The 12143-nt window shown below is 51.3% G+C and overlaps 1 protein-coding gene across 1 annotated transcript; it reads right to left on the bottom strand.

Annotated features, from left to right (window-relative positions):
• Positions 1 to 5230: 5230 nt before the first annotated feature.
• On the bottom strand, positions 5231 to 11542 carry LOC110325526. Its single transcript, XM_029541342.1, has 4 exons — positions 11522 to 11542; positions 10210 to 10627; positions 9215 to 9333; positions 5231 to 8902 (listed from the first exon to the last, which is right to left on the bottom strand). The coding sequence occupies exons 1-4, from the start codon at positions 11540 to 11542 to the stop codon at positions 8477 to 8479; spliced, it is 984 nt and encodes a 327-aa protein (XP_029397202.1). The 3' UTR covers positions 5231 to 8476.
• Between the last annotated feature and the right edge of the window lie 601 nt (positions 11543 to 12143).

Below are 12143 nucleotides of genomic sequence, written 5' to 3'. Positions count from 1 at the left end.
CAAATGCTATCCCGAAAGATTCCCATACCCCTCCCCCCACCTCTGTTCCCCTACCCACCCACTCCCACTACTTGGCCCAGGCCTTGCCTTGTGCTCTTAACGACTGAGCCTCTAACGGCTTTACAGTTTTATATTAAAGTGAAAGAAAGGAACCACTGCAGTTACAGTTCCCTCAGCATGCAAGAACCTCTTCTAGGCTGAAAAATATCATTGACAAAATGAAGAGATTTCCAGCAATTCACAGGGTCGTGTGAATAGCCTGCCCTGGAGGCTTCCTTCTTCTTAAAGCTTACGTTATTTTTATCCATATGAGTGTTTTGCTTGCATGCATGTCTGTGCCTTGTTTGGGTGCCTGTGGTCACAGAATCCAGAAGAGGTTGTTGGATCCTCTGGAGTTGTGGTATACAGGGTTGTGAATACCATGTGGATGCTGGGAATCAAACTGGGGTCCTCTGGAAGAACGACCAGTGCTCTTAACCACTGAGCCATCTCGCAAGCACTTCCATGCAGATTCCAATGGCCTTTCGTGGTGAGAAATGGACCAGTGAGATTTGAACAGAAAGAAGGTTGTTCTCTGTATGGAAGGATGGGAAAGACAGACAGAACATAGCATCTGGACTCCTCATCATGCATTGAGAGTTTGATGTTACAGCTCCACACACCTGGCCAAGCTGAGGCAGGCTGAGGACATAAAAGAACCAGACATTTTTTTTTTTTTTTAATTAAAATTATATTTACAAAAGTGTGTATGTGTTTTCTTTCTTTTTACCCTCCACTATGTGGGTCCCAAAGATTGAATTCCAGTCAGGATTGGGAAGTAGGGGGTGAACTCAGCAGGGGAAACCTTTCCTTTACCTGCTGAGCTATGTGCCCAGCCCCAGAAACGTTTTGAAGTCCTTCCTGCCCTAAGAGACCATTCTGTGTAGACTGAGCCTAAGAGGCCCTGTGCATAATTGTAGCCTTTCTGTAGGAAAAGGCGAACAGCTGCTGCTGGTTTAATGACATCCAATTTGGGTGGTATTTATTGAGCCTTATGTGTAAGGGACTTCTTCACAATGTCCCAGCTCCCCCCCCCCACTATGAAAACTCTAATCACAGGATTCCCAGGCCCTGGAAGCTTCCAGCCAGCTGCCTCAGAAAAGCCCAATCCTCCAGGTGGCCTGGGAGGAGGCTTCAACTCCTAGGGAGCCGCAGAAGGGTACAAACCGGCAGGAAGAGTGTTGTTTCCAAATGGGAGAAGGAGGAAGGCAGACAAAGAAGAAATGCGCTCACCTCAGGGATCCAGTGTTCCTTTTCCTGTTTCCAGAGGTTGATGGGAAGTGCCTGCTTCTTCCCGTGGGCCTATGAGCTTGCAGCTCCCAGAGAGGACAGGGCGGAAGCACACTTTTGGTTTTCTAAGGCTTGTGCCCCTCTCCTACATCGGGTCCCCAAAAGCAGCATCCTGTGATGAAAGTCTACAGGGTTCCCAGGGTATTAGTGGGAACCTGGATGAGGGAGGGAGGAGAGGGAGGCTGTCCTCCCCACCTTGAACACACCGCCTTCTCCTTTCCCATATTCCCTCCCTGGATGTCCAATGATGTCCTTGGAGCATTCTGAATCTGAGGGGATGTAATGTCTGCAATGGCTTTGGGTTGGACAGCAGTAGCCAGAGATACTGGGAAAGTAAGAAGGGAAGTGGGGGGTGGGTAGGGGAGGAAGCCTTGGCCAACTTTTATCTTTTAGGGTCTAACTATGTAGCTTGGGAAGCTGGCCTCGAACTCAAAACCCTCCTGCCTCAAGCCGCTGGATTAGTACCACAGGCGTGTGCCCTCCCATCAGGCTCAATCGTCCCTTCATTTGTCGTAAAAATGATACTTCAAAATGGCTTCAGAACCAAGGGTGACAGCCCTTGCCTTCAAACCCAGAATTTGGGAGGGTGTGTGTGGTGCGTGGGGCAGATCTAGAGTTTGAGTACAGCTTGGGCTACAAAGTGAAAGACAGTGGAGAAAATGTAAACATTTAATTTCTTTCTTTCGTTCTTTTTCTTTGAGATAGGGTCTCTTGTAGCTCAGGCTGCTCTGCTCTCTTCCATTCTCATTTTCTAAGTTCTGGGATTATAGGTGTGCATCACCACACCTGACCCTAAATTTCCTTTTAAAAAGTTTTAGTCAAGCATTGTGGTGCATACCTTTAAGCACAGTGCTTAAGAGGGGTAGAGGCAGGTGTCTCTGTGAGTTCAAGGCCAGCCTGGTCTACATACTAAGTTCCAGAACAGCCAGAGACTCTAATATATATATATATATGTGTGTGTGTGTGTGTATGTCTATATTATATATGTATTCATAGAAATAAATAACTATAATTTGAATAATTATTACTTAATTAAATACATATTTAATTACATAGTTATTTAAATTTTAAAATAGTAATAATTATTATTATTATTTAAAATTTTAGATAGAGTAGTTCTGTCTGTCCTGGAACTTGCTATGTTCAGGACAGACTAGCCCTGAACTCACAAAGATCAGCCTGCCTCTGCTTCCTGAGTGCTGGGGTTAAGGTGTGCACCACCACATCTGACATACGTTTCTAATTTCTTCAAAAATAAAGAAATCAAATGGTGGTGACAAAGGCCTTCCTTCGGTCCAGCATTCAGGAGGAAATGAGGCAGAGGCAGAGGGGCAGAGGGGCAGAGGGGCAGAGGGGCAGAGGGGCAGAGGGGCAGAGGGGCAGAGGGGCAGAGGGGCAGAGGCAGAGGCAGGTAGATTTCTGAGTTTGAGGCCAGCCTGGTTTACACAATGAGATCCAGGACAGCCAGGGCTACCCAGAGAAACCCTGTGTTGAAAAGCAAAAAAACAAATAAGGAAGGAAGGAAAGAAGGAAGGAAGGAAGAAAGGAAGGAAGGAAATCATATACTTCAAGAGCAGACATTTCCCCCAGTGGGGTAAAAGCCATGAAAACCTCCCCAAGCCCTGTGCCCAGCCAGGCAGGAACTACAGAGAGAATGACTGCACACTGCCTCATGTGGGCAGGAGAGAGTTGCAGTGGAAGGCACAGTTGGGCAGAGCCACAGGAGCCAGCAGAGGCAGGAGCAGCGAAGCCTAGGCTATGGGATCCATAATTGGCTAACAAATAATAATGCCAAAATTGGATATTAGCAGCAATTAGTTTCCATAGAAGCGCTGGGGAAAAGAGCTGCAGAAAGGCCCACTGGGCCTCAAACCCAAGCAATCTGAAATTAAACTAGTGTCTCAATTAAATGGGAATAAATATTGCCACAGGAATCTCGGTTCGTGTGGGAGGGGACTGAAGAGGAGACCCCTGTGCATCTCAGGGCTGCTCGCTCTCCTGCCTGTGGGTTAGCACAGCAAGGGACCAGCCTGAGTCAGTTGACTTCTAGGCCTGACATATGACCTTGGCAGACCAAGGAGCTAAGGCTATCCCAGTTGTCTGGCTTATTGACCCCCAGGAGGGCTGCTTACCTCATTAACAGAGCCTAGGTAGGCCCAACAAACGAGGAACATTAAGGAACATTTGTATCAGCAGAAACCTTGTTCTGTCCCTGCAGGGCGGTTTGAGAAGACTGGACTTCTCTCCGGCTGACTCGTTCGTTCAGCAGCTCCATCCCAGAGGCAGTGATCTGGGACCAGCGCCTCCATGGCCTTCAGGTGTAGGATTTGTGTTATTTTACCTTATTTAGAGTGTGGGGTGGGGGAAGGCTGTGTAAGGGGGTCCAGGGATGTGGGAGAAGATGCCTCAGCCTTGACCCCATCGTCCTGTGTACCAAGGGTGGAGTAGGTTGGGGGAGGGGTTATGAAAAAGCCACTCTTCCCTCCTGGAAAATAGTTTTACTGGAGCATCCTGCTGGTGCAAGCAACTGACTACAAAGTAGCTTTCCTTGGTAGGGTCCTCCCCTTCCTCCCCTTAGCTACAGTCACCTCTAGGCCGCACAGTTAGCCCTTCAGCCCTTCTTGCAATCTGTGAGCCTTTTTTTTTTTTTTTTTTTTTTTTTTTTTTTTTTTTTTTTTTTTTTTTTTTTTTTTTTTTTTTTTTTTTTTTTTTTTTTTTTTTTTTTGGCTTACTGGGTAGCACTATCCAGACCACAGGTCTTGACTGAGAGACAGGCAGATTGTAAAGGACAGGCTGGCCTTGGGCAAGGCCTGCAGCTCAGAAGCAGGGTAGGGTGAGGTGGTGATGCCTGCTGTAGTCTGGGAGTGGCAAAGGAGATAATTCAGCTGAGTTCATGGGCTTTGTATAGTCTATTCTTTGAAGGTGTACACACTTTTCCTGCTCCTGTCCCGGGGGCTGGCTCCAGAGTAAAATTGAGGGTGTCCGATGGATGGGAGTTGATGGGGGGGCGGGCGGGCAACGTGCAGACTCAGAGAACTGTCTCTGCAGTTGGTTGACCCGAGTGGAAATTAGGATTTCGGCTTTGGGTGCATCTTGGAACGGGATTGAAATAAACCCACTTCTTTGTGAACCTCAGATCGGCCAGTGTTTAAAACAAATGAACGAACAAACAAAAAATCGGGGACAACTCAAATCTCCAGGGTCCCAAATCTGCATGATTTGGGAAGAGGGTCACAGACAATTTGGGAGCATAAAAAGACAAAGATGGTTCGAGTATATGTCTCTATGCACCTGGAGCAGAAGAGAAGAGAGCAAGTCTGCTCTTAGAAGCAGCATGATTTGGGCCGCAGCAGCACTAGGCTATCACAGAACCGGCATATTGGAGGCTGGCGAGGTAGGCCGCCTTGAAAAACTGCAGCATGAACTTTCAAAATGCAGTCCTCTTGCCCCCCCAGGCCCCAGGTCTGGCAATTTTGTCATATGTTTAAGCAGCAAAGAGATTTGATTTGAATTTAAAATGACCCTAGCCCCAATAAAATCTCCTAATGACCCTGGAATTTTGGGGGGGGGGGGCTTCTGTGGCTATGAACCCAGGCAGGCTCTTGTTGCTGGGCCATGTTTCCATTTTAAGGCATAGGAGGAAAATGAAGAGATGGACCTCTCTGACCCGGAAATTTCCTTGTTCTCCAGAAGGTCTGCTGCCCTGTCCCCCACCTAAATTTGGTATTTCAAAATCTCTAGGCACAAAGACTGCTTCCAACAAATTCAGCTTAAAAGTCTCCCCACTGCCACCCGCCATCCCCCACACGTTTGCTCATGTGGTGCAATTAAATATTAAAAATCTGAATCGATTTGGCTAGGACTTGGCAAAAATACCCAATGAAAGAACTATAGATGGGTCTTGAAAGAAAAAAAACAGATCTTTATTAGGTACTATAATTCTCAACACTGCTGTTAATATCTTCAACGTGAATAGCCCAAGACATGCGCGCGCGCGCACACACACACACACACACACACACACACACACACACAGAAACACACTTCAGTCTGCCCATGTTGACTCATGGGCTCAGAAACCACCCACAGAGTGGCTGAGGAAGGGGAGGCTCCATCTGTCCCAGGCAGGAGTTCTGCAGCTGCCCCCAGACGGCACTCTATGGCTGGAATGGGGGTGGGTATTATGTAAGTTCAATAGTGGGAGAGAAAATTTCCTTGTAGAGCTGGTGTGGATGGGTGCACTTGCTTTTGTGGTCAAGTGCCTTCCACATTAGCAGTGGATACGGTTGTGTGAGAAAAATCTATGGCTTAATACGTGTGCACAGAGATCTACTAGCTGGGGACACACCCCTCCCCACATATTAGTCTCCCACTGAGACAGATCTGGGCTGTCTCTGACAGAGGAGAGAAACATAGCAATTGTAATTAGTCCTTTGATACATTACTAAATCTAGTCCAAGTACCGGGTTCCTTAAGAAACACAAGAGATTGTACCTAGTGGGGACTAAGGCAGTAGCGGGTGTGAACAAACCCAAGGGGAAAAAGAAAACATATTCAGTCATCAACCTATGGCAGCCTCATCCTACTGTTAGATCGCAAGTTCCTCCCTTCATTTTAGCCATAAGATGTAATTAGAAGGTTCAAATAGGCAGGGGAGATGATGCTGAGAATTCAGGATGTGCCTTGAGAGAGCAGAAGGCTTCTCTGCATAATTATTGATGGGCAGAGAAGGGCAGCGAATGTAGAGGAAGGAGGTGGCTCAGGCTGACCTTGACTCTGATTCTTCATTTGGTGGAAACAAAAGGGGTTTGCAATTATACCTGGGGGCTGAGCAGGTCATTCTGGGAAGGGGATCTGGTAGTCACATACGAACACTGGTTCACACAGACTAGCCAGTCCAGAACACTCCCACACACCAATAACACACTAATAATACTTTCTGGAACAAGAGTTTTACGTAAGCAATAAAATAACAATGCACCCCTCCCAACACGGATCCTCCATAGCAGATCCCAGTCAGGCCTAACGGATGGTGCCTGCGGTTTGAGCTCTCAGAGCAAAGCATATTGGGTTTCTACCTAAAAGGACCTTACTTGGGGAAGCATCTGGAGGTTACGTAAGATGAAATATCGGTGAAGGACGAGGGGACATTTGAAAGAATCATGGGGAAGCAATTACTGAGCAGAGGATTGCTAATGGGGACATTTGTGGTCCAGGGGGGTTGGGCCATCAGCAGCTTAGGCCATTGCTTGAAAGCAAAATAACATCTCAATGAGCATGGGGGGGGGCAAATGGGTGTACCCCCCCAAATGGTACAGCACACTAGCTGTTCTCTTCTAACCTATTCCTGAAGTGGGGGAGCACCCCAGGGCAGGGCCAATTCTTATTTCAAGGGAGGTAGATTTTCGAAGCAATGGCTATGGTGTCTCCTAGGACAGCCATTTGCTGAGTCTTTCCCTTTCTGCCTTGAAAGCAGTCTGGCTTGCCCTGTAGGACTCAGCCAGAGAAACCCTCAGGGTGTGCACACTGCAGCTTTCTGTCTGCAAGTGCAAGCAGGCGGTGGCTCATTTCTGCAGAGTGGAGAAGGTTCTGGGAATGTCTAGGTGGAATGTGAACTGAAGCCCAGTCTGGCTAGCTCTAACACTCTCTTCTGTAAGGAAATTTAGAAGTTGAAATCATTGCAAAGAAGGACACATAGTAGATACTCAGGAAATAATGAATACTCTTGAGGAAACTAGGCCAGAGAGGTACTGATCTATGATATACCCTCAAATACTAATTTACTAGACTAGATGAGGCGCGGAGGCTTTTTGAGACAAGAGTCCTCCATTAACTTCAACGGATGCTCTTTTAGACCCTGATTACTGTGTTAGGAATCAGATTAAACTCCTAAACATCCTTTATGGGCTTGGCCTTGCAAAGGCAGGCCTCTGGCATGACAGCAGGGGGGGGGGGAGGGCTCCAGCCTGCTTCCTGGGGGTGGGTTGGGGTGGGGGGGGAGGAGGAGGCCAGCTCTTGGCCTCCTTTCCCTCCCTCTGCTGCTGGGTCCTGCCCCTCCTCCATTTACTCCACCTGGAAGTTAATGAGTTTAGGTCGGCCACCAGGCCATCATCCATCCAGGGCAGGTTGGCGGAACACTGAGATGGAGACAGGATGGAACTGTGTCGGGGGCCTCCAGGACCAGCTGCTGCTGTTGGGGGCTGATTTGGGAAGCAGGTGCTTCAGGATGAGGGAGGCTTAACCCTTTCTGTTCCTGGACAGCCTGCTTCAAAACAGACTTTCCTCAGCCCCCCCACCTTACTCCTGTTTTTCCTTCTGTCTTGGGGTTTTAAGAGCAACGGGGAGCGGCCCACACTCTGGGGGTGGGGGTGGGGGCTATGCAGGGTACTGCACCTCCTTTTCCTGTAGCTTCTGGATCTCTGCCTGAAACTTCAGCCACAGCCCTAAGGAGGCTGGCTGGGAGGCAGTGGGCTAGCTGTCAGTTTTGATGGAGTCTGTGCGCTGTCCATGAACAAATTTGCCGATTGCCTTCGTTCACCCCAGAGATCTGCTTAAGCTTGTCAAATGCCCACAGCTCTCCACCAACGGGTGACAAACAGCTTCTCCTAAAGACTACCCGAACAACCCCAAGCAGAATAGGCTTTGGGGCAGTCTGCCAGTCGCGTGGGTACTTATTATTATTATTTGTTTAAGGGTAGATTGAAATCGGAACTAAGACAGGTAGGGATGAAGGTGTCGGCCTTCTACAATGGGCAGGGTCCCAGAGCTGAGGGGCACGTTTTACTCTCCAGCCGCCCCCAGGCTATTTTCCGCCACCGCCGCCGCCGCCGCCGCCGCCGCCACCACCACCACCCCGCTTGCATAGATCCGTGTTTCTGTCACAGAATGAGTTGTTTGCTTCCTAGATTCTATTTACATCTGCACAAATCCCTCTCTGTCCGTAGCAGCACACCTCTCCACCCTAAGGGCTACATTGCGAGGCACTTAGAAGCCCGCTACCCCTACTGTGGGCGCCTGCAGCTGCAGCGCTGAGATCTGCCCAGGGCGTTGTGCTGGGTCGATCCTTCCGTGGCAGGCCCTCGTGGACCCAAGGTGCTCAGACAGCCCCATTCTTGGCATTCACCGCGTGCCTTAATTGTATGGACATTTAAATCAAGGTCCGCTGTGAACACGGAGAGAGAGGCCTTTCTCCTGAGGAAGGAAGAAGGAAGGAAGGAAAGAAAGAAGGAAGGAAAGAGAGAAAGAAGGAAGGATGGAAAGGAAGGAAGGATGGAAGGGAGGGAGGGAGGATAGGGGAAAGGGAGGAAAGAAGAAAGGAAGGAAAGGTGGAAAGAAAGGGAGGGGATGGGGAGAAGATGAGATGAAAAAACGAGGAATGAGAAAGAAAAAGCTGGCGACGCGTGCTTGTGCGTGCGCACTGACAGCAGGGAGGGTGTGGGGTTGGGGAACGCGATGAGCTAAGGACCACCGCATCCTTCCTACCGCAGCTCCCCCAGTCACAGACAATGAGATAACAGCCACGTCCTCCGTAGGCTCTTTGTTCTCCCGCATCCTTTCGTTTCCAAGCTTTTTCCTGCAAAGGGGAGGGGGTGGAGGGTTCGGGATGTGGGTGGAAGTGGGAGACGGAGGGGTACCTCCCCCGTGTTAATTACCCCGACTCCCTCACTCCTCTCCTCGCGCTTCGCCTCCCCTGCAGCTCCAGACAATGAAAAAACATCAACCCCACCTCGCCCCACCGCAGCGAATCCTACCCACCCAGTTCGCTCTCAGCTTCGCCTAGGAAACTGAGGGGGGCCAGGAGGAGGGAGATGACGGAGAGGAAAGGGATGGGAAGCAGGGGCCCAGCTACTGCTGCCAGGGCAGGGCGTGTGGCCGCCGCCTTTACCTTGAGTGTAGAGTCCTGGTGTAGCCTGGCCGGGCGTGCCGCAGGGCAGAGCTGCTGCGGTCCCTTACCAGGATCTGTGGGAATCAGCCTTCCGGAACTCTCCTGCTGCGGTCCTCTCGCTTAGGTCCCAAGTGGTGGATGGGAAAAAGGAAAAGAAAAAAAAATAAATAAATAAGAGCGAGGCCCATCTGGCCCCTCATCAGCCTTGTCAAGTCTTGCATACGCTAAAATGCTAATGACCTAGATAGCTCATGCAAAATGCAGCAGGGAGGGACAGAGAAGGAGGGGGAGCGAAAGGAGAGCTAGAGAGGGAGGAGTGAAGGGAGAGGGAGGGGGAGACAGAGGGAGGAGGGAGACTGGGAAGGGGGAGGGGGAAAAGAGAGAGAGAGAGAGCGCGCACCCCTACATGTTCCCCCACCCCACCCGTCAACCGGTTTTACAGCGGTAAAGGGTGGGTGTAGATTTAAAAGGTCACCCCTATAGAATGTAGCTGGATGGGGTGAGGGAGAGATCCCCAAATCCATGGGGACAATAAAACATTATTTTAAGACCCCTCCCTCCCTCTCTGCTCTCCACCACTCTGTTTACACGTAAGTCCAGTCACCTTATGCGCGTACATGTCAATTTCTCAAGACTGCTTTCAACAGACACCCACGTTGCCATTCCCTGAACAAACCCACCCAGTGCACCAGCGTGAGGAAGATGCTTCCTAACCCACAGCCCTCTCTCACCTGGTCCATCCCACTCCCCACTAGTGCCTTATCCTTTCAGGCAGCCCCCTCCCCCACCCCCGCTTCTCTTTTCTAAGCCTTCCCCATTCTCTTTCCCTACGGCTCAAAAAGGCCAGGTAGAGGGCATAGAGGACAAGTTGAATCCAACTGGATCGGTTCCGTTCAGCTTCCCACCCACCCCACAGGGTTGGGGGACACAGTCTTTACCTAACACTGACCCTCTTAAAGCATGCCACAAAAATCAATAAAATTGAGTCCGAATACCCTCAGAGGTCCGCAGGTCCGGCCGGGTACTGTTGGGCAGCGTTGATCTCTCCAATCGGGGAGCCAGAGTTCCGCGCGTCCCAAGACGCTTTGTCCCGGAGCCCCGCACAAGATCCTCATCTTTTTGTTCTCCTTTAAACGACCCTGGTTGCAGTCCGCCGCGTTTCAGCCAGTCCAAACCAAAGGCGGATCTACTGGAATAAAAAGAGATGGGGATAATACACACGCAGATGGATGCGGGAGAGTAGTGGAGGCTAAAGTCAGCCCCGCAAGCAAGGAGCGGCCTCCTTGGCCAAGCCCCAAGTGCTTCCTCGGCTATTGAAGGGAATTGCTGCTGGCAGGCGCTGGTGGTGGCTCCACCTAGCCGGAGGAAAAGCTTACGGTCAAACCCGGCATCCTGGCGATGACCCTGAAAGAACTAAGACACAAAACCAAAAAACCAAACCAAACCAAAACCCCAAATCAAACCAAAACAAAAAACCCCCAAAAGCCAGAATCCTTCTCTGGTGAACCAGAGCATGCGTGCAGAAGAAACCGCACTGCTGGTGGCCGCGGCCGAGGGGGAAGGATGCTAGCGCAGGAGGCGAAGGTTGCAGAGGCTGCACCCTCAGATGAATAATAATAACGCGCTGAGAAGTTGCAGTGCAGCTTGGAAATCCAGCCCTGCGCGTGAACTCGCGTCGAGTGCGGATTGCAGGGGATGGGGGAGAAGGGGGGGAGGAAAGAGGGGGAGGGGGTGAGGGGATTGAGAGGAAGACAGAGAGAGGGACGCAGAGAATTTAGTGCCTTTTCTTTTAGTCTTACCAAGAGCTGATCTCCTTCACTGTCCTCGTTGGGTGAGGCCGAGGTCCTTTTTAAAAATTATTATTCCTTTAACGGATTATTCAGCTAAGAGAAGCCACATCTGCTGACGGTTCCGAAAACAAGAGGATTAGGAGTCGGTCCACAGAGCCCGGCCCGCAGCCCCCCACCCCCCTCTGCACCAGCACACGTCACTCTCACTGCCCCCGGGCACCTCCCTCTCCTCGCTCGGTGTTCGGGAGGGTTGTGCCAAGAAAATGCGGATTTGGGGAAAGTGAGAAGTGGGGGTGCTCTCACGAACGGGAAAATCAAGGCCGGAGGTGGCGATTCGCACCCCCACACTTACACTCGCTTCCGTTTATCCGTTTAGATCCTGGGAGAAGGGGGTGCTTTCACCGCACCCACACGCGCCGCATCTGCAGTGGTCAGAGCCCTCCGATCTCTTGAAGCCACCCTGGCCGCCCCAGACCCTGCCAAAGTCCTCTGGGTGGACTCGGGGGCTCAATCCTACCCCTGCCTGAATCGCTTCCATGGTCTCCACTCCTCTTTTTCTCAGCCCCCTCCGTGCAATTCCGCCGCTAGCCCACTCCCGGTTTCTTGAGCTTCTGTCAATGGAGTGGGGGGCTCGGGGGCACCTGCACACCTTCTGCTTGTCGCCCTCAGCCCGAATTGCCGGGCTGTGGCTCGGCCAGGCTGGTGAGGATGGAGCTGGGTGCTGCTGCGGTTGCGGTTGCTGTCACTGCGGAGAGCGCGAGGCTGCGGGGCGGTGCGGCGACCCAAGCGCCAGTGCAGCCTCCTCCTCACCCCTCCCTAGGCTGGCGTCTGGGCAGGACAGTGCTGGGGGTGGGAAGACGAATGGCGGAAGGTGGGGGGGGATGGAGGACCATAGTCTCTTGTCGTCTCCCCCCAACCTCCCCCCCCCCGCAGTCAAGGTGAAAGTGAAGGAGAGCTGGCGCGCGTGCTCGCGCCTCTAGTTGCGTGCACGCGCTCCTCCCCTGCCCGCGCCCTCCCGCCCGCCCTCGCCCGCCCGGGCCAGATGGACGTCCGAGATTACAGAGGCACAAAAGTGCGTCTACACGTCCAGCCACCCGTCCTGCGGACGTGGAGAGCCACTTCGGAGAGGCGCCTTTTGT

The sequence above is a fragment of the Mus pahari genome, chromosome 8 (assembly GCF_900095145.1).
Source record: "Mus pahari chromosome 8, PAHARI_EIJ_v1.1, whole genome shotgun sequence".
Taxonomy (NCBI): domain Eukaryota; kingdom Metazoa; phylum Chordata; class Mammalia; order Rodentia; family Muridae; genus Mus; species Mus pahari.
The sequence above is the reverse complement of the archived record's forward strand: the minus strand, read 5'-3'. Positions and strand labels throughout refer to the sequence as shown.

Coding starts and splice junctions, on each gene's coding strand:
- LOC110325526 (XM_029541342.1), bottom strand. CDS start 11,542: ATGGAAGCGATTCAGGCAGGG. Junction 9,334..10,209: donor GGACCTGCGGACCTCTGAGG/GTATTCGGACTC, acceptor TTGGGACCTAAG/CGAGAGGACCGCAGCAGGAG. Junction 8,903..9,214: donor ACCAGGACTCTACACTCAAG/GTAAAGGCGGCG, acceptor TCCCCTTTGCAG/GAAAAAGCTTGGAAACGAAA.